This window comes from Tinamus guttatus, unplaced genomic scaffold (genome assembly GCF_059628265.1).
Source record: "Tinamus guttatus ecotype Peru unplaced genomic scaffold, ASM5962826v1 Tinamus_guttatus_pri_ptg000197l, whole genome shotgun sequence".
In the NCBI taxonomy this organism is placed as follows: Eukaryota; Metazoa; Chordata; class Aves; order Tinamiformes; family Tinamidae; genus Tinamus; species Tinamus guttatus.
This window is the reverse complement of record NW_028288731.1, coordinates 5,200,916-5,228,649: the sequence shown is the minus strand read 5'-3', so window position 1 is coordinate 5,228,649 and position 27,734 is coordinate 5,200,916. Positions and strand designations below refer to the sequence as shown.

General features: G+C 40.6%; 1 protein-coding gene across 1 annotated transcript; it reads left to right on the top strand.

The window, feature by feature from the left end:
* Window positions 1-5: 5 nt before the first annotated feature.
* On the top strand, window positions 6-27,734 carry CCNYL1 (cyclin Y like 1). The gene is made up of 10 exons (XM_088523771.1): window positions 6-240; window positions 10,977-11,051; window positions 12,610-12,644; window positions 13,765-13,865; window positions 15,191-15,226; window positions 15,993-16,044; window positions 18,244-18,363; window positions 19,812-19,978; window positions 23,747-23,909; window positions 26,337-27,734. Exons 1-10 carry the CDS (start codon window positions 6-8, stop codon window positions 26,451-26,453), a joined length of 1,101 nt encoding a protein of 366 aa, XP_088379897.1. The 3' UTR covers window positions 26,454-27,734.

The window sequence follows — 27,734 nt, the reverse complement described above, 5'->3', positions numbered from 1 at the left end:
GCTCCATGGGCAACACCGTCACCTGCTGCGTGTCGCCAGACGCCAGCCCCAAGCTCGGCCGGGCCCGCGGCGGCGGCGGCAGCGGGGCGGCGGCGGGGCCCGAGCGCTGGGCGGACGCGTACCAGGCGGCGGCGGGCGGCGGCACCACCACCTCGGGCTCGGCAGAGGCCGACTCGGGAGACTCGGATCCGAGCGGCGGCCCCCACCTGCAGCACATCAGCGACCGCGAGTTCCCGGATGGTGAGCGGCGAGGCGCGGGGCCCGCGGGGGCGGTGGCGGCGCCGGCCGCTGCATCCCCGCCCTGCCCGGGGCCGGCCCCGCCTGGCGCCCGCCCCCTACGGGGGTCGCCGTGCGGCCCGGGCGGCTGCAGTGCCCTCGGGCCGCTCCGCTTTGGGGCGAAACTCGGGCGTTTGGTTCCTCCTCAGCCTGGGGCCGTGACTCAGTTGCAGCGCTCGGGCAATTAGCAGGAGAATTAGCCGCGTTTCCAGGCCGCGCCGGGCAGCAGGAAGGAAGAGGGTGTGTGGGGAAGGAGGGAGCTCCCACGGCACAGCTGGAGCGGGACGTAAAAGCCAAGCCCTTGCTAGAAGATAAAACAGAAATCTCACACCTCTGCAGTACTTGTCAAAGGATAGCGCTAAAGTCTCTGAAAATTCTAATAAGCCGAGCAAAAATGCCTAAACCAAATAAATCTGCTCAGAAGTACAGCTGTATTTGTTCAGATCTTTAATATGTAATCATATTAGCAGCGCAGAATAACTAGACTTAACTGTGAGTTCATTCAATTCAAAAAAGTATTCATTTATCTGACTGCAGGCATGATTAAAGCTGTATAGTCCTGTTTATCACAATTTTTATTTTTGTAGCTATGGAAACTTTGATCTTGAGACTCAAACTAATCCTTATATTAGAGCTGACAATTATATATATATTAGATGATATAAACATCACTTAAAGTGAGCTGTGTGGTTCACTGTTGCATGGCCTCAGAAGCAGATCTTGCTGCAGGTGACTGATGCTACTTATCTGCTGTTTTCTAAGTATATATTTGACATAGCTGTTTAGGGCTGCCAAAAGTAGCAAAGTTTGCAAGAAAAGATAAACGCTTCTTGTGTTTTTCTGAACATTATAGAGGTGCTAACTGAATAGCATTGAAGTAACTAACTTCATAATACAAAGCAGTGTTTGCCAGGGGTCTGAAATCAAGTGTTATAAAACAAATATTATCATGGTGTTTTGTGTGTTGGTGCTGTTAAGTTTAAGACCTTATATAAAAATATTAAACCTGTAAATGTGGCCCTTGCATGTACCATGCAGCTATGCTTATCTTTACCTGAAGGTTGTCAAAGCTGTCGCGTAGCCAAGCTGTGCAGGCAGCCTGGGTGTTTTTGTGCTGTTGAATTCTGCAGAGCATTAGTTTGCTGATACTGTGGTAGGTAGTTAAGCCATTTAATTTGTGGGATAAATAATATTTCTATATTATGAGTTCAGCTTATGAGTTCAGCTAAGACTCCAATTTTCTTAATGACAGAAGACAGGGAGCTTACTAGCTGTTATTCTTTCCCTAAATGCTTTAAAAAACAAAAAGAGAAGTATGTAGAAGAAAGTTAAGATCATCCAGCTGTTTTTGTTCTGTGATGCCCAGTTATGAGTGTTTCTAAGAACACTGCTAAATTTATCAGAAAATTAGCATCCAAAGTTAATAGAGAAGCTTCATTCCTTAAATTTCTATCTATAAGTTGTTGGATGTTCTCTGGGCCTTGTTTTGCTAAAATGTAATGTTTCAGTTATACCAGGAACACAAAAGATATCAACTGTGCTTTGGACTTTGCTTTGTCTTGCTTTTTTGTAGGGAGTGCAATGTGGTGTGCACAGGTCAATGTTCTTAAATGGGGGATTATTCTATGACTTCATTTGCGTACAACTTAACAGTCACTGGATTTCATATCTGTTCATTTATGGTTTGATTTGGGTGGGTAGAAGAGGAGGAATAGATTGTGGAAAATGCCGTATACAAATCTAAACTACTCAAGATATGTTTTTGTTTCAAACAAAAATTACAATCATTTAGAGTTGAAATAATATGAAGTGATTTTTGTATAGCAAATTAGCCTATAAAATACTGCAATCAAGCGTTTTAGGACAGAGTCAGGAATTGTATCCCAGGAAATTGTTTTACATTATCCTTTTTTTTTTCCTGGATGTTTGTTTTGATGTCTTTGGCATGTACCTCAAATTCTAAGGCAAGCTTTGACTTTACCAAGATTTCAGCACGAAAGAAATTCTTCCTGAAAACTGGAAATTGATTCTTGTCTGAAAAGAGGGTAAAGTAGGGGAGTGCATTGGTTCCAGAAGATTTCTGGTCATCCCAACTTGGATCATCTATATCAAAACAGAATTGAACAAGAACAGTCTCTCACCTTCCTAAACAGAGTAGAGCAGAAAGTGAAAAGTAAGACAAAAAAGGAATGGCCAGTGGGGTGGAGATAAAACACACTGTGAAACCAAAAGTGTAATGTTTTTGGAAAAGCTAATTCAGTTGGGAGGGAATCGTCATATCTATTACTAAGAAAAAATGTCAAGTGTGGCTTTGTGTTTTAGTGTTATCAAGACACTGAGCTGTAACCTGTTTGGTACATGCCTTTTTTTTTTTAATGAGAAAACCATGTGTATTTTTTTTATTATTTTTTAATGAGAAAAAGGCCTGTCTTTGCTGGAGCTAGATGTGCTAAGCCCAGTCCTAATAAGTAAATAGGAATGAACCGTGGAGTAAACATGAAACTATTTAGAAAAAGCTATCAGTTTTCTGTGTGAAATGTTCAAGGCTAAAGTTATTAGTTGCTGTTGAGCAAAATGTTAAGTATTCATTCTTTCTGCATGCAAGCAACAGTTCAGAGCAGCTTGAAGTGGCAGAGGTTTTCCTCCCTAAGTTCAGCAGGAGCATTGCTTTGACATTAGCGTGCCATTTAGACCGTGTTGCACTGATAGCCTTTTCTTTTTCCAAATCAGTATCTGCTAATCTTTATTTTGTGCTTTTATTTCCTGTGATTTTTCTAGTTGTTTAGAGAACTACTTAGGGTTGGCAACTTTCTTGCTGCATCCCCCTGTTTAAACAGAGCTCTTGGTTTTCATGAATTCTTTGATCTTCTGATAAGACCAGAACAAGGCCTTATGTGGCAGACTTTTATCATTTGTACTTGGGAGCAGTGTCTCCCTCCACCACCATTGTTAGCTCAGCACTTCTCACAAGAAGTTTGGCCGACTCGCTGGGCCAGGTGGAAGATGTTGGCTCCCCGAGCTGACTCTCCTGGGACAAAATGAGCTCGAACCTTCATCTGAAGGAGCAGGGCAGTAGGGGGAAGTAATGAAGGGAAAATATGATTGTGGATGATAGAGAAGTGCAAAAGAAAAGTGCTGACCAGGATACCCCAGTTACATAGAGGTGAGATGGGGAAACAAATGGAAGGGGACTCTGAAGAGAAGAGTTAACGGAGGATTAAATAAGCGAGGATTCCCTAAGTAGGATCAGAACTGGGCTAGTGGCTAGGGTAGCTCTTCAAGCACTCTTTTTATAGCGAGCCCGTGGCTCTTGAAGCTGTGTCATGTTAAAAGGACTAAGCTTCAAGTTGCCTCCATGCTGTGCTTATTGATTACATTTATTATCTATGGTCTAATTTGGCCAATAACTCGTCTGTAAATCTGCTTGCATAAGGCCTAAGTACTGTTCATTTGCTCATCTATTACATAATGTCAGCCTGTTTAAAGCATATGGGTGTTTATTTTTTTCAGTACTAGTTAAAAGTGTTTGAAATGTGTTTTTATAACAAAACTCATGTAAGGAATCGGCTTTTTCCCATGCTGAGAACTGCTGGCATCAAAGGCTTAACCAGTTCATGTTGTCTTTTATGGCTCTACTTGGAGATCTGAAGCTGTGTAGCTGGCAGATTCAGTTGTCTACTTAAGTAAGTGTGAAGCTGAGGATGGAAAACCAGTTCTGTTGTTGCCTCTTTCCCATGTGTTTGCTGAGGTTTTCACCTAACATAGGCATAGTCTTCTTTCTTCAGAATTCTCAGTATTCATTTCCTTTGACTGACTGGGAATTACAAAGGTATTTATAGGAATTACAAGTAGAACGAGAGCTTGGCAAATGTTTAAGGAAACAACTTGAAACAAGTTTGAAAGTTCTTGATGTTGGCCAGGTGGTTGGCTCTGTATGTCTAGTATGAAACCCTTTATGAAACAAGCTGATAAATCCTCCAGAAGTCATGAAATTGTTTTACAGATCTGAGAATTTGAAATAGAGGAAAAGCATTTGTGTTTCTTTCCTTATGCTTGGATGACAAAGGCAGTTAAGGAATCCTCTATCTATTTCTCTGCCCACTAAAACTCACAGACTTGTGCAGCTTGCAGCTTTTTACATGAAGGTTTAGGTTCTTACATGAAGCTTATATGGAGAGAAATTGATTCTTTTTGTTGTGCATGATACTTTAGGCTTGGAATAGAATAGCTGTTATAACCAAGAAGAGGAATTTTCCTAAAATGGGAGGTATTGAAAGAAAACATGGTTATCCTGAAGGGTCAGTTCAGGGAAACTGAAAATTTTACTACTATGTTTTCTTTTAGTGTTTTTAGGGCTGCCTCTTGTTTGGGCTTTCTTGAGAAGACTTGCTCTTTTCCTCTCCACTGTGAGGACAGGGGTTTGCAGAACAACAGAAACCTTGTGACTAGAAGTCTCGTCTCAAGTGTGATGGTGTCATACTAAAACGCAGAGGAACAGAGGAAATACCTCTTCCACCAGCCAACAAAAAGCAAAAATACTGCTCCTCCCAAATCCATGTTTTATGGCTAAACTAAGTATAGTTCTAACAATGTTCCTTCCATGGAAGGAAGGAGGAGGAAGTTACTCTTACAGGCAGCAGGAAAACACAACTGAACATTAGGAGCCAAGACTTTGGATTTGCAGATCCTCACCAACAAGTTTGTCTTGATATTTCTGAATCAATTAATTTTTTCTTCGTTATAGTCAGAGTACAAATATGCACTTTAATTTTGCTCATTTTAAAAATCATATTTTCAGAGGAAAAAAATTAACTTCTGAACCTCTCTACTCAAAGGAACAACAGAAGAAGGAACCGTGCGTAAAGAATTCAGAGCCATTTATTGAAGTGTATAGTAAAGCAAGGTGAATAAAATGTGATCACGTTTGCAGGTGATGCAAATATACAGGCCTGCCTCAACAGCTTATACAAAAATCCCACGGTTGACCTGACAGCGTTTGGCAGTGTGTGAACTGAGTGGGTATAGAGCAGCTCTGCTTGTGTTTGGAATTTTTAAAGGTTTTGGGGAGGGGGTGGAAGAGAGTTGATTTGTTTTCCTCCAGTGTTAAATTCCGTACTGGCTTGTCCTCAGTCATGGCAGTCAGACACTTGCAAAATAAGCAATGGAACTCGGGTAACTTTTAAACCTCAAACTGCCCCACACTGCTTTTCCGCAAAATGGATACATTTTGTACAGAGATAATTGTTTTCCATTATAGATTATAATGCAGTTATCCTGAGAATCCCCATAGTTATTGTAAAGGGAGAGTTTATGCCTAAAATGACATGAAAGAAAAACTGAAGAATCCCTGTTAACTTTTGTACAAAGTTTGCATTGGTGCATTTATAGGAACAACTAGAGGAAGAGAGAAAAATCAGCATACCACAGTCCATCAGGTGACATATGGCACCTAGGGTGCAATGCAGTACATCTTTGGTGACTTTAAACACTAGATGATGTTGGATAGAACAGACTGGAATTTCTTGTGTGCCCTTGTTCTCCTTTCTGAGCCATGTCTTGTGAAAAGCAAAGCAGAGGGAATGTGAAGAGTCGTTACAGGGAAGGCTTTTAGATGGCTGCAAGTTGATCAATTACAATTATCGGTGTAGATCTGGGAATGCAAGATTCAATTGATCCTATTTTGATATGTACAAGTAGAATGCTCTTTATTTTGACAAAGGGAAAATAGTGCTTTAGCTTCTCTTGGCAGTGAATTGTGATACTAGCACATGTGAGGACTAGGTAAGGAATAAAAAGTGGGCAGCTGGATCTGACTGTTCCTACTTGTTCTGTTAAACGGTCCTATATTAGATGCAGTCAAGAAATCACATCTCATTTAGCTTGTGAGCTACTGTTTTCCTTCTAGTTCTGACATAAAGCCTTAGGGACGGCTAGTGTTCTTCCCTTTAGGTAGTCCTGCTTTCAGTCTGGAGTTGCGATACTCCAGACTTACCAGTTTTCTGACAGCTAAAATGTGGAGAAGTGATTCTAACATTTGAAGGTAGAGAATGAAGCTAGTTGGTGCTGGTCAAACACAGAAAGGCTGGCTACTGGCTGCAGTGGAATAGGTTTCTCTTACATTTCCCCCAGCACAGGCTGTGAACCAAATGCCATGGGCTCCTGCTGGGGTTTGTTGTGGAGGCTGACCACAGCAGCACGGATCCTCCTGCAAGTCAAGAAAGGCAAGAGTTCTAATATTACATTGTGGTTTTTTTTTTTTTTTTTTTAAACCACTGAAATGAATAGACAACTTGAACTGTGGCTATCCCACAATATTTAATAGGTTGTCTACAGTTTCCATTTCTGAAGGCTTCTAGTCTCGGTAGCAAATCTAAAATACTTACTGTGTCAGCCCTGTGTCGAACCAGGCCAGCTCAAGAGCATGTTGCAAAAGAGCAAAGAATGTGTTATAAAAGAGCAAGAACTGATTCTTAAGAGAGCTTCTTGTATATTGAAGTAATCTCTACAGCCTTCTAAAATCTCAAACAACCTAGGCATGTGGTGGGTGTTGACAGTGATATTGCTGTTCTCACAGTATTGCCTTAAGGAACAGCTGACAGGTCTAGTTTTTAAATAGTTTTATGGCATCCCTCTGTGGTCCTTGTGTAAAGTCATGGTCTTTAGAAATAATCACTTAACAGTGAACAGCTGTGTGAGTGTTTTTGGGCTGCTCTTGTTTGTAAGGGAATGGTTAATTTCCGCTGGGCAATGGAGGTTTAGGAGAGTTTTAAAGGACCTCTGGCAGGACAGTCTTAACCAACACTTGTTGCACAGATTTTTCCCTGAAAATAGAGTTTCTGTCTGAAGACTAGTAGTCTCAAAGTACTTTCTTGCACAACAGATCCAGTCCTTTGTGTTTAAATTTGCCTGTAATAGTAAAACACAGCAAGCTTTGTATATTTAGAGTCAATCCTGCTGTGGGGAGAGATTTAATCTGTTGAGGATGGATGATTGAGAGAGCAAAATGGTTTCATTCTTGGAGAGTTTGATGAAGAGACTAACCTGTTGTGTAACTGAGGACAGAACGGGTGAAGGCAAATGGCAAACAAGCTGTGTGTTTGCCTGGTTCTGCCATACATTGCAGGGCTGGTGATGAGTAAACAAAGCCTGCTGGTTTTAAAAATTGGACTTGTGATTTTTAGGTAAATTTTGATACCAGAAAACCATAGTTCAAATGAAATGAGTAAATGATTTTATATGAAGTTATTGTTAGGGATAATAGACTTTGAAATGCATGGGCAAATCTGTTAGTCTAATTTGTTTTACATTTAAATCTTTATTGAGTGCGTGAAATAACGCATACCTTTCAGCTCTGTTAAGTAATGAAATAAGGAAAGCTCAACCATTAATCAAAACCGGCAACCTACTGAGCAAGAGAAGATGCTCCACAGCAAAGAGATGATCTTATGGCTTAATGCTTAAAATATGTGCTATATCCAAATGTTAGTGCTACATGGAATATTGCTGTCTAGTGAAACAGAGGATGGGAGTAAAACTTTCACAGGAAAAGTAATGTTTGAGTGTCAAAAAAGTGCTTTTTAAAAGCACTTTAAAATTTCCAAGCACTGCTGCTTATACCAGCAACATGTCCTTGACTGCCAGCTTATATTTATGAGAGCAAACATGATGCAGTGTGTAAAATATGCTCTTAAAAGGTAGAAATCACATGCAGAGGTGCATAAAGCAGTAGATAAGTAGCAAGGATTATAAATTCCTAAAACCCCCACACACATTCTTTTATGACATAAATGAGTAAAAGTAAAGTCTTCAGGCTGTTTTGGTGCTGGGGAAAAGAAATAAGATCTTGAGTTAGGGACAGAGGTTTACTTTTAAAAGCAACATGATCTGCCCCATGGGGGCTGTTTGCTCTTATCAGCACATGGCAGTGCACAGCAGAAGTGTCTGGGATTGTCTGAAGGGCAAGCAAACTGCAACGATGCTTTTAAAATGGCAAAGAAGGGAAGCAAGTTCAGGCTTCTCTTTGTTGTAATTTGGGATGGGTGACTTGATTTGTCAAGCTTGAGAGTACCATGTGAGTAAGTGGCAGTGAGAGAGAAATCGGAAGAAAGGGTTATTTCACATACACCTCCAAAAGAGGTGGGGAGCTGTTGTAGTGTGGCAGTTTTATTGTGCTGCTCCCACGGCCTTAATTTCTGGTGGGAAACTTCCCTTCTCACCTCTCTGTCACTGGGTGTGAGGTTCTGATAGGAAAGCGCTTCAGCTTTTACTGAGTTGGGAGCCACTAAAACAAGTTGTTACTGTTTTTTTGTTTTGTTTTGTTTTTTTAATATGACTCTTTAAAAACATCGTCCTGTTGCCTCTATCACTTCTCTCATTCCTGTTTTAATGTTTCCCTTTCAAATGTTTTAATTCCATTATTTCTGTTCATCCTATGGGATAGCATCCTTCTTGCATCTTTTTCTGTTAGCTATTTGTGAAGCTTGAGCTTTCTGTTGAACATCTACTGATGTAGCTCCTAGACAAGGCTCGTCCTTGTTTTCAAGGCACAGTATTTTAGTTTTGGACTCATAAGCGCTGTCACAGACAGATTAATCTCTTCCTTTTACTTTGCTATGTTTCCTATTATGTTTTACCTAACAGCCTTATCTACACCTTCTTTATGCCTCCATCGTCCGTATTGCTGTTACACCTCAGTTCTTCATAAGCAATGCTGGCAGTACAGGAAGAGTGAAACATGACTAATTTTTCCATTGCCTGTCTTGGAAAAACACATTGTCCAGGGAGAACAGTACAGAAAGGAGCAGGAAAAATTCCTTACTGCTTAGAATGGGGAAGCCCCAGGAAGGTGATGTACTAAATGTATTTTCTGTCTTCTCAATTTCTTGCAAGAAAAAAAAAAAAGAAAAAAAGTTGGTTTTTTTTCTACCCATGCCCCTTTATTCTGGCATAGGAAGCTTATGTACGGCTGCTCTTGATTACATGTTGTAGATTTTTGCACTAGAAACTGCACAGTGTAGTTTGGAGTTCATTAATACAGTAACTGTACCTGGTTGGATAATCTTGTGTGTGGATTTAGTGTGCTTGTAAAAACTTTATATGAAGTTATTGTTAGGAATAATAGACTTTGTGAAATATATACCCATATACATGGCTATCATATATCCACGCATATTCCATGTGGATTTAGTGTGCTTGTAAAAACTGCTCAAGAAAGCCTGTTTTATTAGCTGACTGTGCCATTTTTTGAGGGAGGAAATTACTGAATGAGTAATCTTCATGTTCCTAAGCAGACCTTTGTTACCGCTGCAGTAGAGATTCGGAATCGGAGTGGTCTGTCACTTTTATTGTGTTCCAGACTAGAGTCGGAACAATACTGCTGGACAAAGATCAGTGATGTTGTGAGACAAATATTTGGAAAGCAGCCAGGTGCAGATAGCAGTGCGGTATTCCAGCGGGAATTGGGTATGAGAGCTCAGGGATGTATGCGCTTCTGCGGTCCCGTTTCCTCAGGGCTGCGGCTATGCTCTGTTACGTGGGCTAGCACAAAACATCCATGCTAGTCAAGCAATGGTCAAGGCTATTAGCACCAATTTGTGCATGATTTGGCTAACTAACTACTTCCCCAGAATCCTCTTAGTGGGCTGCATAAAAATCTCTTAGGATTTTTCTCCCAAAAAGTTGGTGGCATTTCTTAAATGACTTTATAGCCCAGGTTGGTGTCAGGGTATGACAACTGCGCTGGCATGCTGCAACACTACAGTGCAACACTATAACCCATGCACGCTAGTGGGCCTAAATAGCACTTGTGAGGATCATAATCACACATGGAAACAGGTGAGAATTTGTTCCTTCCAGGATGTTCAGGCTCATAGTATTAAAAAGACGATTCTGTTCATACGCTCATGTAAGTTGGTGCCCATAGCGTGACTCCCTCCGAGCAGCTGTTTGTGCTCTCAGAGCTCATGCTCACAGTCCCATGTGTCTGCAGTTGCATCGGTTCAGGCAGGCTTTTTAGCCCCCATCTTAATCTATGCGAATAATCTGTCCTTATCTGATGCCGTCACTGATTCAGTGTGGCAAAGCACTAAAGCATTCAAGTTGTACTTAAGACCCTGTGCACTTAATGTATAATTACTTACTTGAAATTCTGAAAGGAAAAAGAACAGGAGGTGGGGGGAAGGAACAGGTTAAGATCTGTATTTTGATGTTTATCATTTGGGTGTTTCTTGTTAGGAGATCTTCCAGTCATGCGGTAGATGCTTTAAGCATAGAGTGAAAGAGCTTAAGCTCTTGATATCAAGTTCTGATTTGCTGCCCTCTGCTGAGCACAGGCTCAGCTGAGCTCATCCAGCTGCCTCAGAGCCCAGGGCCCCTATTGACTTCTGAAGATGTGTGTGGGTTTCTGACGTCTCCCTCTCCAGATTTTGCCTTAATGGGAACTGTAAACTGTTTCAAAACCGCATGGCAGTAGAAATATAGCCACAGGATTTTTTCAAATTTTTATTTCAAATTTTATTTAAAATTTGAAATTTTTAAAATTGGTAAAATTTTATTTGGTAAAAAAGGGTGGTGTTTTTTGTTTTTTTTTTAACAAGCCATTCATTTTAAGGGTTTCTGCTCATGCCTTCATCACTGGAATTCTTGCAGTATCATCATCCTTGTTCATTGATGATCTCTCCTTTTGTTTTGTTTTGTTTCAGATTTAGCCTTGGAATCAAATCCATCTGATCATCCCAGAGCAAGCACAATTTTCCTGAGCAAGTCTCAAACAGATGGTAAACTTGCTTTTTCCAATTAAAATACAAGTGGGGAGGAAAACTGGAAAAAATAACTGCCTATTTTAATTATACATCTTGAACAGTTTAATTGCTTAATTCTTTCAAAGCATAGGGATTCATAATTTGCATGTTTAAACAGAAGTGTGTTTATAAGCTTTTATTTAACACTTAAAATCACTTGTTTCTTTAAGGACATTAAATAAATATTAGAAGTTTTCAGATTTGGGATGCTCATAGTCTGAAGTCAAGCTTTAAGCATTTATGTTCTTTATGACCAAAAGCTTTTTAAAATGGCTTTCAAGTGCACATTCCTTTGTAAGGAATATTAAGCCAAAGTCATCAATCTGTATTACTTGCTTTTGAATGTGCTGTTTTAATCCATTTGAAAAGTTTCACTGGCACAATCATTCTTGATTCTGTTCTGTAATTGCATGGGTAATTACATGGGTTTAACATGATTTTCAATTTCTATATAGATTGCTTGTTTACTTCACAAGGTCAATTTTAAACAATTACTGTAGCTTATGTATACCACAGTGCTTTTTTAAAAATAGAGATATTTACATATTGCATAATCCAAAAAAAAATCTAACAATAGTTAACTTCGAAATTGCAAATAAAGGGACATTAAGATACCCTGAATACCTTTATATACCTGGTTCCTTTATAGTTGCTTCTTGTTTGGCATGTTGTTTTTTTAAGGCGGTCGTGTTGACGGAAGGTTCCAGTGTGCCTATTGCCTCGGCACACCTTTGCCACAGAGAAGTAGAATCATTTTGACAAGTTTGTCAGTTCCAGTGCTGCTATTCATGCTCCTGTGGCAAGTAGTAAAATGGTTAGTTATATCAGTTTCACAGTGCTTGGATAATCTTCGAGCAACAGAAACAAGCGCTAGCATTATCGACAAGAAGAGGTGGCGCCAAGGAAACGTAGGCCTTTCCTCAAAGGCTCTAAGGTCACTTCTCAAGCAGAGTTTGACCTGTTCAGACACCTCTCAGACAAGTGCTGCTTACGTTGTAATTAGCAAGTTGATGTCATTGCAAAACAGCTTTTACAGCCTTTAAACTGCCACAAATAAGTTTAGAACTGCGTAAACATCCTGCTGGACGTGGTATCACTTTTAAACATGATTCCGTATTCCTCTAATATAATGGACTAAAGTTGTCTGCGCTAGGTGAGTTAATATCCATAAAACTATTCTCTGAAGTTTTTATTAGTTGGCTGAATAGATTTTTGTATAGCATTTTTATGGACAAGTGAGACAATCACGTATTCTCTTATTTCAGTGGATCTTCTTTACTAAACCTTTAGTAGAACCAGTAGGATTAATATCGTTAAATTCTCTAGTAGGTTATGTAGTTTACCAGCTTTGATAAAACTCAGTATTTTTTCCTCAAACTTTGCACTTCCAGACAAAGGAATTTGATAGCGAAATTTGAAATGCGTAGTACTCAAGTACTTCAGAAAATTAGGTTAATAGAATGACTTTTTTACTGGTGTAAATTGGGATTCTATTTTAGTGATTTCTAAGTTTACATTTTCTCCCTTATTCTAGTGCGAGAGAAGAGGAAGAGTAATCACATCAACCATGTAAGTAAAATAAAATTCTTAGAAGTGGGGTACTAGTTTAAGGAGTATTAGCATACTGGGACAGAGACAAATTCAAGAAAGAGATGTAGTAGTTGTATGTATGCAGTCCTGCATGGTCTCGAAATCCTTCTTAGCAAGTGAAAAAAAAAACCCAAACTCAAAAAACTATTGACTAGAGAAGCTAAGAACAGCATTTATTAACACAAAACCTAGAAAAATATTGCTTTGCAGAAGTGTTTACGGGTAAGTTGTTTATAAGGTAATGATATTTCAAGCCCACTACATCTTAGTAAGTTTGTGGGACTTTCTTGTTTGCAGTTTTTTAACTACAGTTTCACCTTTAGTGACCAAGGTGCTGACTGATTGTTTTTGCTGTCAGTTCAGCTGGAACAGGAGATGTTCCCAGGCATCCATTAGTGGTAAAGGACATCCAAGTTCCCATGTGGAAGTCTCCTAAGTTTTCAGAGATGGTATTGAAATAGATCATGGCAAAAATTAATGAATCTCAAACAGCTTGATTAAAGTGAAGATGCTCTAGCTCTAGTTCCAGGCATTCTCTAAAAATGCTGAGGGAAGCTTGATTTATTGTTGTAATAAGGTAAGAACATTTCTTAAAGCATAAAAGCTGCAGTGTGAGGACAGATGATGGAGTGTACTATTAGTTCTAAATAGCAGAAGTATTGGTCCCAGTAATCCTTCATTTCCTGATTCCAGGAGATCCATGTCAGGAAGATCTTTTAAAACAACCAAACAAAAAACTGTCTTTACAGGGAAAGGTGTTGAATAAGCAGAAGATATAAATATGTAGGAGATGGTGTAAAAGAAAGAAGATTGTGGGAACATTGGGAAATCTAAGAAAGTACAAATAGAAAGAAAGACTGAAACCAAATCTGGCAAGAATGGAGTAAAGGAGAACTGGGGGAAAAAACAGGGTTGGTGCTTTCCTTGTAGCTATTTCTGTTGAAAACTACTAATCCAAACATCTGTTCAGTAGTAGCTGTCTGCATTCGAGGTGTAAACCCAGTATTCGGTTTAGTAAACTAAATCTTACAGAATCACTCCTCGTGAATTTATTTCCTTTTTTTTTTCTTTCTTTTTTTCTTTCTTTTTGTCCATTAAGGTTTCTCCTGGGCAGCTTACGAAAAAATATAGCTCATGCTCAACAATATTTATAGATGACAGCACGGTCAGCCAGCCTAATCTTAGAAGCACAATCAAGTGGTAAGAACCATTTGTCCTCAAGAAGGATTCCAAGAACCACTGCACAGACTGCTGGGATTCTGTGGTGGTCGTGTCTGTTCTACAGCGGGCCGTGCACTGGGGTGAGAGGAGCACAGCGTTGCTGACCCCAGTTGCTCCTGGAAGGGCTCTCCAAGTGTCCTTATTATACTGTTGTTGTTTCCAGAAAACTACCCATCAGGGAAAACTTGAAAAGGTTTTTTGCATGGAACTGTAGGAAAAGTTTCTAAGACTGCATTTGTTACCTGGCCAGTGGTATTAGCCTGCCCTCTAGTTGTGGATCTCTGTATGTTGCTGGGTTTGGCATAAGTTCCAGCCTTTCTACTTTTCCTTCATATATTTCTTATTTTAGGTATGTGAGCTTGGTAATTCTTTAGTCTTTTTAGCTGTCTAGTGGAATTGGCCATTTGAACTGTTGGCCTGGATACCATGAAGATGACTGTGCAGAGACGATAGCAGCTGAGATTTGAGAAGAAAGTCTGCTGTGCTTGAAGGAAAGGAAGGCACTCTGCCTTCAGGCCCAGACTCTGCTACTGCTGGAACGCTTCAGTAAAGTTTGAAAAAGTCTAGGTGGATCTGTGACCTTCAAATTTGATTTCAAATGGGCATTTAGCATGTCATTCCTTCTCCACAGAAAAAAAAATATTAAAAATGGTACTTTTGCCTCTTTAAAGTGGTGTACAGTTTGTAACAGATCAGGGCTTTCCTGGGATGGATTCCTGTGATGCAATATTGCTGTTGCCACTGCCAATCAAGTATCTGAAATTTTGGCCAAGGAAGAGTGGCAGCATGAAATCTCTTGCCCTGTTTACCTCAGTAGAGACTGAAATCTGCTCTTGTTCCCTTCTTGAATTATACTGGCATTCCTTACTTTTCCTTTTAGACACACCCTATGATTTGAGGCAGAGGTACAAAATTAAAGCATCAGCAGCACAACAGTCTATATGACACCGGGTAGAGCGGTTATCATGCTTTAGTCATGCATAGACCAAGTTTTCAGAGTGTTATCTAATAGGGTAATGAATAATTGTGTGCATAAAATCTGGTATATAACTTTTTTTTTAATGGCATAAATATATGAACACAGAACATGGAAGTAGTTTGGCCATCACATGTTAATTCAGCATCTGTTTTGGCCAGTTGCTGTTCAGGCAGGTAAACATCAAACCAAAATACAAAGTATTTGAGGGTCTGTAGGGAAGCCAGGACCTAATGGATTCTGACCATTTTGTCCCAAGTAGCAGCTTATGCATCAAAATGATACCTGTTAAGTCTTTTTTTTTTCTCTCTCTCTCTCTCTTTTTCAGTGTTACATTAGCAATATTCTACCACATAAAGAACAGGTGAGTGATTCTTTTTCAAATAAATCAGCTTTCTTTTTAAGCAGGGAAAATACCCTTGTTGCTTATGTAACTGCTAGTGTAACTTAAGACATAGCTATTATAGCTTAAAGGAGTTGAAAAATGTGGCAACTTTATAATGTAGCTGCTTTCTCTTTGTACCCTTTCTTGAGCAGTTATGGAAAGGTCAATAATATTAGCCATGCTCTGCCATGTGCTTCATCAAAAAAGTCATGTGCTTCATCTGGCATGAAAAACCAGAACAGGGGAAGTGAGGAAAAATATATGCAACTCATTACACAGCAGCCTTTGGGCTTTGTTTAGCTTTTACTGAATACAGTGTTAGAGACTATTTTGGTAGGTGAATAAACACTCTATTCTCTGTACAAATAACCTTGCCATTATTGCTAATTACTGTGTAAACTTTAGAATTACACCTACCTTTTAAAAATACTGAATGCTATGAGATAGTTTCACGTTTTAAGGGAGAGCTGTACTAAGCATACTATGAGCTATGGCTTCTGTATTTGAAATGTAATTAAACTTGCTAGTGAGAACATGGAAGTTTATTGTTAAATTGTTAAATATTCATTTAGAGATCTCATTATGAAATACCTTGTAAAAATACAATAAAACTTCATATAATGTTCTATGAGTATCTGAATTGTAAAATATGTCCCCTTGTGCTCTTTAATGAGTAATACTTACTAGTGGAACATGCCATTACCAGTGAAGTCTTACTGTTAAAATAGAGGTTTTTGCTTTGCAGAGATTCAGACAGATCGTTGGATATTTTTGATGAAAAGTCCCATCCCCTCACAGTAAGTGTAGCTTTTTTGATCCTGTATACATATGAACATTTTTAATCTTGTTTTGTATTCTGTAAGTTCTGAAAATGTCTTAATGCCAAGTCACAAGCAACTAATATCTTATGTATAGTGCAGACTGTCCTCTGAAATTCTGATATCAGCTGGGTCATGAATACAATCCAGTGCTTCAAATATTGCAATATATGTTTGTTTTCACTACAGTATCTGAATATAAATCAAGTGAAGTGGTGATACTTCCATTTGTATGTCAGGACTTTTGTCTTGTTCATTTTTTCTCCTCTTCAGCACTACAGCAATCAATTAAAAAGGCTTTCCTGCTTACTTGGGAAGATGTGGTCAGTACATATGTGCCTAACCGTTTAAGTGATCACAAACAGGTCTACATAGTGCATGAAGCATCACACAAAGCAGGAGATAGAGAGTCTGTTCTCGAAAAAACCCGAAAGGCAACATTTTAAAGCAAATAGGCTCAGTGCTGTTGACCCTCCCAGGTAGGGTTGTTCAGTATGTGATTCTAAAGTGACCGGGGACATCTACAAAACCTCACAGTACAGAGTAGCCAAGGGTGTGTGCTTACCATTTCCAGTTTGAGGAGTAGATTTATGGCTTTCCTACAGAGTGCCTTGTTTTATTCTCTCTCTCTTTCAAATTATTTTAGTAAAGCTTTAGTAGCTTTAAAAAATCAGTTTGCTCTGGAAATTACTGAGAAATTGCCCTCTGACCCAGTGCAGCTGAATTTATCTCACAGCATTAGCTTGTTAATAAGCGGTATTAAATGGTAACGTTTGTTTGAGTATCACCCCTAAATGGTGTGCTAGGCATTGTACACTTTAATAAATACAGCTCCATACACAGTAAAAATAATGAACTTCAAAAGAAGAGCTATGCAGAAGGTTTCTTGCATTCTGCCAGTGTCACTTCAAGGAAAATACCTGCTCTAAAACTGTTCTTATCTGCTTAAACCATTTGTTTCTTATTTAACATTCTTTATGTAAGATGAACACCCATTTATGCTGACAATTTTTTTGTTGATCCATCTGACATCTTTTGATCCTTTCTTGTAACCTACTTCCCATTTAATGAGCGTGCACAGAGGAAAATCATTGCATCCTAAGTTTTGTTCCATCTTAGTAGTGTATGCAGACAGAAATGTAATAGTGGCTGTCCCTCATACTTTTGAGGAGAAAAATACAAACTACTTGCTAGTTTCAATAGCTATAGGTTTGGGACCTAGTATCTGCAACTCAACTGAGAGGAAAAAAAACCAGCAACAACAACAAAAGTCAGTTGGAAAAACTCTCCAGACACTTTATTCTTTAAGGATTCAGTCACAAGGAAGTTCAAATCCAGACAACTGTTCAGGCTCGGTTGTCCCTAACTCCAGAAGGCGCAGAAGCTTGGGCAGACTGTACGGACAGGATCACAAATTGAGTTTTTGTGCCTCAAGCTTCCAGGGTACAGAGCTTGAGTTTCTACACCTCTGCACCTCTAAGCAGAGGGCTGAATAGCAGATGTCTTGGGGACAGTCAGAGCTACTGAACACTCACATTAGGATTACAGTGTGTTTAATAATATTTTTCCCCCTCTCTTTAGAAATAGTAACAGATACTGTCGAAGATAAAGTCTAGCTGTTCGTTGGCTCTTCTGTCTTTCTAGATTTTTCTCAAGAATGAGTCCTGTGCAGACAGTATGTCACCATCTGTGCTGAATTAATAGAATGTGTTCTTTAGCTCTTTTTCAACTTGAAGGGGATTTTGGTGAAGTCTCTTCATTGTGCTTTTTGAAAAGTCGGTGCTTTCAAAAAACATATATTGAGTATAAATGACTAACTTTCTTGCAGGGAGAACCCTTTTTTGTTTCTTTTCTTTCTTTTTTTTTTTTTTTTTTTTGAGTCTCTAGAAAGCTCCATGGACAACACCTGATGCCAGTAATAGTGCCGGTAGTTCATGCTTTTTCCATTACCCTTGCAAATTAAAAAAGTTTTGAGAACAGAGTTATTATCAGCTAAAACTATTGCTTTTGACTTCTACCATTAATAATATTGCAGGGCAATAATTGAAAGTTTGTTCAGTACAGTGTTTCATTTTCTGATATTAAAGGCGGTTTACACCTCCACTCGGCGCGTGGCTGTTCTTAAAAGTCAGTAATAAGTAAAACAGCTATTCAGTAATTCAAAGGACTTTATTTCAGCGGGAAGAAGTTCCGGATGACTACTACAAGCACGACCCTGATCACAAGCACATCTACCGGTTTGTACGGACACTTTTCAGTGCTGCCCAGCTGACGGCTGAATGTGCAATAGTGACGCTGGTAAGAGATGCCTGGTTACTGAAACTTAAGCTTTTGGAAGGTGTGTGGTTTGTTTGTTTACTTTTCCTCAAAGTTGAGGCGAACTAACATTTAAATAATTACATTACCTAATGAAACTTGGTTAATAATGACTAAAATGTACAAATGAGTTCATTTGAAAAGATTTCTAAATAGTCACAGAAGTGGTTAGCATAGAGGGAATGCACCTTTTCTGTGTTTGATGACTATATAGTGCCTAATCACCTTTCCAGTCACCCATTTGTTTTGTAGTATATAATGCCTTAGAGGAGCCTGACAAAAGCAGGACAGTGGGATATACCACAATCAGCAACACAAACATTTCTTTTCCTTTCTGCTGTGCAGAGGGAAGTGGGAGAAGCTCAGACTTCATATAAACCAGAACAGGGCAAGGAACAGACCCCCTAATGATTAGTTTTATAGGACTCATATAGGAACTGTCTCATTATCATGTCCTTCAGCCACTGCCACCTTTCTTTCAAACCTAGTTTTCACTGATCAGTCTAAATCTTTAATGTTTTTTCTCCAGTTCACATGGGGTCCTTGGAACTTAAAAACAAGAGGAAGAGAAAATAATCTCATTAAAGTTTATTTTTTGATTTCAAAAAGTGAGATGGATTTAAAACAATGAGTATGATACTGATTATTACTTACACAAAATATACATGTATATAAGTTTTTAAAAAGTTACTTACACTGCAGTAAACTGTACACTTTGCTGCACACTAGACTTCAGTCTTCATGTGGCTTCTGTCTGAAAAGCAGCCTGAAAGGAGAAAAGAGTTGTCTGCAAAAGGTGCAGAAGACAATGTGGCCACTAAGCAGATTCATCTTCAAGGACACTTTTTAAATAAAGAAATAAGTAATTTAAAATGCCAGATAGTTATTAAAAAAAAAAAAAGCTGTTGAAACTCTGAAAGCATTTTGGATTTGGGGTTTTTGTTTGTTTTCTTTTCCAAAACTGTGCAAGCAGCTTGAACAGAACAAGATGATGCATAACCTCAGGCAAGCTAGCCAGTGTAGGTATTCACAAAATTATACACAGTTGGTCTTCCATGTGGATTAGACCACTAGGTGGCTCTGTTATTAAAGGAATGCCTTGAGTCCCTGTGATGGCTTCAAGCAAAAGATGGGAAGAAAGCGTAGGGAGATGCTGCCCTTAGACCTGGCACCAGCGTCCTGTGCCCTCTGCACTGCCTAACGGTTCATTAGGACCTGGGCGGTAACTAGTCTATAGAATCCAACAATAAAACTAATCTATATTCAAAGTTGAAAGTGTCAGTTGTTTAGTACATGGTCCATTATTTTGACAAACTTCATGGTAAAGAGATAAAATAGTCATACTGGAGTAGCATGTTGCTGCTCAGGACTGAGCTGCAGGTCTTAAACACACATCCAAACTTTTTTTTTTCCTTCTTTTCTTTTTGTAGGTTTACTTGGAAAGGCTTTTAACCTATGCAGAGATTGACATCTGCCCTAGTAACTGGAAGAGGATAGTCCTGGGTGCTATTCTGCTGGCCTCTAAGGTCTGGGATGATCAGGCTGTATGGAATGTGGATTACTGCCAAATATTGAAGGACATAACTGTTGAGGACATGTAAGTTGCAAGGTTTTGTTAATCTGTAATATTTTTTTCAGAATGGCAGTTTTCTTCATGCCTTACCAAAAAATCAACTGGCCTCTAGTGCTACAAAATACGTGTGTGACAAGTGCATCTGTGGTTGCACGTGGGCACATCCAGGTATTGCTATAACTTGTCCTCTCTGGGCGAGTTCTCTAGACTTGCCTCCATCGCTGAGAACAGTGCTCACAATTTTACTACTGCTTCTTGTGTGGAAAGTTGTTTGTGCTATATATTCCTGCCTCAAACAAGTTCTTAAAAAAGTCTTGAATCTGCTCCCTTTCCTTCGTGCCTGCAGCTACAGTTTCAGAGGATATTTGTCCTTGTGGCTGCTGCAGGCTGGAAGAGTGTTTATAGGAGTGGTTCTGACCTATTATATTTTTGGTCAAACTCCAGCTCACAAAGTTCTGGCTCTGCAAGCCTTGAGATTTCAACATTGTTGTTTTAATTCTATCAGCCAGCTTGTTTCTGTATTGCCCCTATTAGCGCAGTGCTGTAGGTACTGGAAGGATGGCTGAGTGTCCTGCTTTCTGACCTTGATAAACTTTATGACATGTTTTATGCATTTTTGAGTCTTGTCACCCTATTGAGCTGTAATTGGTTTGTGTCCAGGCCTTGTAGTAAAAGACAGTATTACTACAGGAACAGGCTGAGGTAAAGGAGGTTTGTATTTGGTAGTGATGAACTACTTAAGTGAGATTCTCTCTTCCTGTCCTAAGCTCCCTTCCCTAGATTCAGCCTAAGCTTATGTTTAAAATCCAGTTAGTAAATATTTATCCATGACTCTATAGTAGGAGGAATATCTATTTTTCTTTCACTTTATTTTTTTATTGATAGAGGAGGGGACATCTAAAAATCTACATCAAAACCACTTTTTTATTATTCCAGGTGTCTTACACTGAACAACAAGAGCAAACATAGCATCATGTTTTATACATACTCCCTTCCTCGGAGTTCTTTGTCTCCAAAAGCAGAGCTCTGCCTGCCAGGCTTTCAGAAAGGCATAATTAGTGATTTTATACAATGTACATCTTCACTGAATCTGGCTCCAAGTGCTTGTCTATCTGAGGAGCATACTTGAAGCGTTGCTGCAAATAACGCTGAGATGGCTGAAGTGGGGTCAGCAATGCTAGGAGTGCTGGAGTATACATCTTGCTCTTTTTGATATCTCTTCTTGTAGCCCTATTTGGGAAAAATCAAATTGATGGCACTGAAAACATGTGTAACAAGAGAGATGTTTATTCTCTGTTGCCCATGCAGGGCAGTTGTCTTGAAATTGTCAGGACTTACATTTTCAAAGCATAGGTAGTGGTAGGAAAAAGAGACTGAAATTTAGGCTTATTTTTTCCCCCAGTTTGAAGATAGTATTTTTCAATTCCAATCTCATTTGAAATAACTTAGAGCTTTGAATTTAGGAATGGGCAGACTGTGCAACACTGTCTGTGGGGTTCAGGAGTGTCCAGCCCTGCACTGTTCCTGGGCCGGGTTGCACCATCTGCATTGGGACCTTGGAAAACTGCTTTAAAAAGATACTTAGCAAAACTGCAAATCCAGTTTGTATACTATTTTTAATTAACAATGACTACTGTAGTTAATTTCCAGCTTGAGTAGTTCTGATGTTTCTTGAACTAGTCACTTGATGGTGAGCATTAGCTATTTTGAATACAAGTATTAGTGAGAGGAAACAGTCAGGAGAGGACTTCAGATATACCAGGATTAAAATGTTGGAGATGGCTGGTCCTGCTGCCAAAAGGGAAATATCCCAAACCAGGAGCTCCCCAACTGCAGCTCTTGACAGAGCTCCGCAAGTGCTCGGAGCCAGTGGGCACTGGTGCCAGCACCTTGTCTTGGGCTTTGCCCTTTGCCTCCATGTATCTAGAATGATTTCGCTCACCTGCTGCATGCCCTGTTGAGCCTCTGCAAGCCAAGCATGGGAATTACACGCCTGGAAAACTGGCAAAAGGGTTTGCATCAGTCTTAGTTCCCCCTGTATGTGTGTACACAGGCTGTGGAGGGCGGCCAGCCTTCCCTCCCGAAGGCTGCGGCTGTTTGCGTTGCTCCTCAGGCCCTCCTGGCCCATAAAGGTGCTCATTTGGCAGCACCACCCTGCAGCTGCCTGGTGCTTAGGGAAGCTGCTAAAGTCTGAGAGGGAATGGGAGTCACCTCTGGTGGTCGCTGCTTAGCTAAGTTCCCCAGGCCTCTTCCTGCTCATATGAAGTGTTCATCATTCATGCTTCCACCTCAAGACCTTCTAACAAAGCAAAGTTCTATCCTGAAGCCTTTTTAAAAACTTATTCCTAGTTAGGGGAAAAAAAAAAGAAATAAACGGATATTTGGAAGTCACCCTTTGTCAGAACTTGCTGGCTTTGATCCTTTGATGAGAGTGAATCCATAATCACTGAAAAATTAACTGTGCAGCTGCTAATCTTACTGTGATTGCTTGTAAGGGGACACATGCTGCTCATTCTTTTGGCTACATGTATTTGTAAATAAGGCATAGGAAACATACGGGCATTATGCTTTCCCAGGTTTTAAACCACTATTAATAGACTTGTTAATCCAATGAAGAATTGTGTTTTTACACAATTAAAATGTATTAGGGTAGTCGGTACAAAAGGGGCAGTGAAGAGCATTTATTCAGAGAGTAAATCAAGCTCTGATCAGCTGATCATCAAAACATTATCTGATTTACATTTCTATAGGCTTATGACCATATGAACAGGAAATTAATTTTGGCGCTAGGCTCAATGGTACTCAAGTCCGTCACGCTAGCAAAAAGCACAAAGCAGCTAATCATAGTGAGACCTGCCAGCCAGTGCAGGACACAACCTGGACTATTCCTTGATTCATTTCCCCGCACTGACAGGTAAAACATCCATTTCAGAAGCTCCCCTAGAGCGTGAGCAACCTCAGCACTGAACCTGTGCAACTTATCTTCAAGTGCTCACTTGACTTAGATCGCTGCTAAATTTTGTACATGCAGGTATGTTACCAGTAGAAAGCTGAGTTGTTGAGTTAGTGGTGAACAGAAGTGCTTGGTTTGGGTGCTTGGTTTACTTGGTTTTCAGGTTAATTTGTAGAGGGAGAAGAAAAACTTCCAGCTGTAGCCCCACTCCGCTGTCCGTGCCCGCGGTACAGCCGCTGAAGCAGCTTTGTTCAGGTCGCGAGGCTCTTCTCACTTCCCTCCAAATATTTTCCCCTCTGAAAACAGACCAGTGAGTAAAAAGTGGATAGTGCCCTTTGACATTGCACTTTGTTATCCTGCCTCCTGCTATTGAGGAGAAAATTCCTTCTCCCACCTAATACTGCTTATTTATTTATTTATTGGAGATGAATCCATGTTGCTTGGAGAGGCTTTTTTCCATGCGATAATAGCGGCGGCTCTTCATAGATCCATTTGTTGCCGTGGTGATCTGCCTACTGCTTTTGTTAGGCCACCGCTACTTCAATAAACCCCTTCCTGTTATCAGCCCGCTGAAAATGTCTGCAAGTTCTTCAGAGCTAATAAACAGCAGGCATCACTCCTTTCATCTAAGCACTATAGCGTGGGGCCGCGCCGGCCGCCTGGCTGCACTAATGGAACTTGGCGAAGGAGCCGCCGCGGCCGTGGCCTGGCCCTCACGCTGGCCCCGGGTGCTGCACCTTGCCAGGGAACTCGCTACTGGTTGCAAAAGCAAACTAGAGGAGGTGTGCACACAGCTAAAAGTGTTTTGTCTTTGCCTTCTGTCTCTCTCCTCCTCCTAGGAATGAGATGGAAAGACACTTCCTGGAGCTGCTGCAGTTTAATATCAATGTTCCTGCCAGTGTTTACGCCAAATACTACTTCGATCTTCGCTCCCTAGCAGATGACAATAACCTGAGCTTTCTGCTGGAGCCGCTTAGTAAAGAAAGAGCACAGAAACTGGAGGTAATGGTCTGGGAGTGGGGACCCGGGGGCTCTGTGTGATGTACAGGAAGAGCATCTCCTGCTAATCATATCAAGTGGTGGCTAGAAAAGCTAAAAAGCTTTTAGATTAGTGTATTACAGGCTAATTTAACCTTTTTATAACTGCTGTTAGCACTTTAAAACCATGTCTTATAGACTAAGCTAATATGCTGAGGAAAGAGCAAAAGAGAGATTATGGAAGTCTGTGTAGCAGCTCACTAAATAAAATGGATGTTATTTTGGGAACCATAGTTCGCCAGGCTCCTTAAGAGTGAAAGGATTAGTGTCATATGTAATGGATTGTCTGTCCCTCCCTGGTCACAGTCTGTATTCCAAGCACCTAGAGACAGTCACACTCAGTCCTTTTTAAATATTCCCAGCTGAGGCTTTTCCCACTGCATCCCACTGCACAGCTGCCTCCGGACTTAGCGAGAGAGCCCTTACTGTGCTCATGGTTTATTAACCTCATGGTTTAATAAACCATTTGTGCAGGGACAGCTGCAGAGATAGGGTAGGTTTCATTTAACTTTTACAACGTTACCTTTCCAAAGAAATATTGCTTTAAGCTTTTGGAATAGTCACTTCTAAGCAATACTTGGAATGCCCAGGGGAGCAGAAGTATAGATTACTGGCCTCTTTTTGCGAGATGGAGAAGGGACCTGTCCCTGAGTCCCACAGTGCTCTTCGGTGTGAAGACTCATTTAAAGCAGCCTTAACTTTTGCAGCATCACACTCTCTCCTCCTCTTTGCTGGATACGGGCAAGACGTTTTGAACATACCTAAATTACCTGGGTTCCCAGGCAAAACTTCGTGTTGAATCAGTGCAGCCGTTCATCTGTCCAGGTTTAATTGATGACCACACATGGTGTTTTGCTGACCTTTCCACAAAGGCATTGATGCTGCCTTAGGTACCCTGATACCCCCAGCCCCTTCCAGGTAAGGGGGCTGCAGGGTCATTCCCTTACACTATGCCACTCTCCCCCCAGTATCCTGTGCAGTGTCAGATTTTTTTGTGTTGTCCCAGAGGTGGTTGAACTTCTGGAACAAGCGTGTTTCCCTCCTGGTCTGTTGACATGCTGGGTATGACATGCCCAGGAATTCCTCTATGTAAAGCTAAGCAATGCAGCTCTTCTGCTTTGTCTCACCCCTGTTACTTGCACTTTAAGCTAACACTGTCACTAATTGTAAATGTGGTTGTAGGGTAGTTCATATTCCACAGAAAATTGTTTACTGAACTGTTCGGTGCCCAGGAATAAGTGGATGATTTACAGATTGTGAGCCTGTTTTGTTTCTTCTTTGCAAGTATTTGAAGGGCTGGTATTTAAAAAAATAATTTTCAGTGCAGTGTGTGATTTGCCGTAATGTACTTACTAATGCATGTATGTAGGGCATTTTAGGTTTAATTCTAAAACACGTGCTAAATACTCAGACCATTTGCTTAACTTTTTTTTAATCCTGCCTTTGGGTTCAGAAGCACAGGAGCAGTCGATAGGAGCCTGCATGCAAGAGTGAATTAGTATTCCAGGGATTGAAGACTGATTTACACCATATGGGCGGCTGGGGCTAAATATGTCAACGCAGGTTGCTCTGTGATTGATGTGCTAGCATTAAAACAGGATGGAGAGTCTGTCTGCTCTTGCACTGGGAGCTGCTGCAGCCAGGGTCCCAAGAATGCCACTCGAGAGCCAAATGCGTGCCTCCCAAAGGGCGGCAGGAATAAATGTAAATAATTATTTTAAAATACACTTAGGAGTTTATTCATGCTCAGAGTGCCGTTCACCTTTTGAACCTGCTGCACACTGGGCTGTGTTCAATGAGTGCTGCCTTAAAGGGAAGGTGGAGGCTGTAGCTGATTGCAGCGCTCTGAAGGTTCAGCTGGTAACGGATGGTAAATTATTAATGGAAAAAAATGCTCCAAACTGCATTTGGTTCAGCTTCCTGTTTCTGGTGTCCTTATTTATTTGCACTGATAGTGCTTGGAGGCTCCAATGAAGAATAGACCTTGCAGGTGAGAGCAGGGATTTTCAGTAGGGCTTGAAACTAGAATAGCTGCACAGAGTGAACGCTGCTCGCACAGCTAAATGAGCAGAACTGGAGCAAGCAAAGGGCTGGAGCAGCAGTTAAATACTGAGTTGTACACATGGGCAGCATGTTCAGCCACTGGATTAAAGCACCACTGTGCTGCCTGCTCGGAGCCCTCCCAGAGCCGACGGCAGGAGCAGCCTGGGGAGCAGGGCCTGTGAGGGCAAGGGAGGCCTGGCAGAGCTTTGGCTGTGTGAAAGGGAGAAAGCTGGTGGCATCACCAAGGGATGCCTGCCCTGCTGGCTGCTGCACTCACGATAGCCTCCTCAATGCTCAGCCCCTTCTAATGTGCATGTTTTTCTTTTTGTATCTGCACTTGATTTCCAGGCTATCTCCCGGCTGTGTGAAGATAAATACAAAGACTTGTCAAAAGCTGCTATGAGACGATCTTTCAGTGCTGATAATTTAGTTGGTATCCGCCGTTCTAATGCCATCCTCTCCTGAGGAGAGAGAAAGGTGCAGCACCATGAACCAGCATCCCTACGCCCCGGAGGAATCCACCACTCCATGCACACGAGCCAGCGGTGATGGTGTCTTCCAGCGAGAGGAGGAGAGAGGGTAAAACCAGCCAAGGGAGCCCAGAGCTTAAGGAGATCCTCAGTGCAAAAGATCACTTTGTCAAATCGAACTCTCCTCCTTTAAATGTATCCAGAGGTGCAAAAACAAACTTTTCTCAGTCTCGCCCCCACAGATGTTTGCTTACTATGTAGGCCTATAGCTGTGAACTCGTGAAGTTTTTAATAATGAGTAGTTTTAAATTTTAGAATTGAAACACTAACACCGTGACTATAGTTACAATGTTCTTCCCTCCTCTCCCCTGTCAGCCTGAACTTTGCTGCATTTGTCTTTCAGGTCAGTGCAGTGTTAACAAAAACAAAACATGGGACTCTTAACAAATTATAAAGCCACTCTGGAATTGAAAAACTGTAGCATAGACAAGTGTTGATGGCTTTTCCCTGGTTTGGCTACTAAAAGCTGCTATTATCGGTGATCTGTTCATAACCAAGAAGCTGCCTAGCAGGAAGGAATCCTATCTTTGCACCAACAACTTACTCCCATAGAGATTGTCAAAAAACTTTGGATGTTTTGACCGTGAGCAGGGAAATGGTTTCACGTATTGTTAAAGTATATAGGGTCCATGCTGCATTTCTTGTGAATTATGGTGCTTCTCTCATTTTTCTGATACTTATTATTGCTCTGGAAGAGTTGCAATCTGTTTATTTTTTGAGGCATTGGATGAGAAAGTTGGTCTGGAAACATCATCACCATCTCAAACAGTGTAGCAGTCCCATGGTGAACGGCATGTGTGCAGCACCGCTTCTCGAGCGCTCCTGCAGAGCTTGTGCTACGTACAGTGGAGTTCCTAAAGCTGATATTGTTGTGCATCCATCCCACTCTTCTTGGATTTTTATTTCCTGGGAGGGATTTACAGTTATGATGACAGCAGTGACTTTGAGAATGCTGAACTACCTAACACAGGGTAGATGGAGAAATTAATTGTGTTCAATTGTGTTTAATTATCAACAATATTTCCATAAAACACTTTTTTTTTTTTTTTTTTTTTTCAAGTGAAGTTTTGCCTTGTGCAACTACTCTTCTTGAGGCTTTGGGTTTTGCTCTTTCTGAGGCTTTGGAGTGGAGCGCACTTTTAAGGCTCTGAAACTGAACTCTAAACGGGATAAGTATTATTAAACTCCTCCTGGTACAAGTCTTTGTAAGATCTTC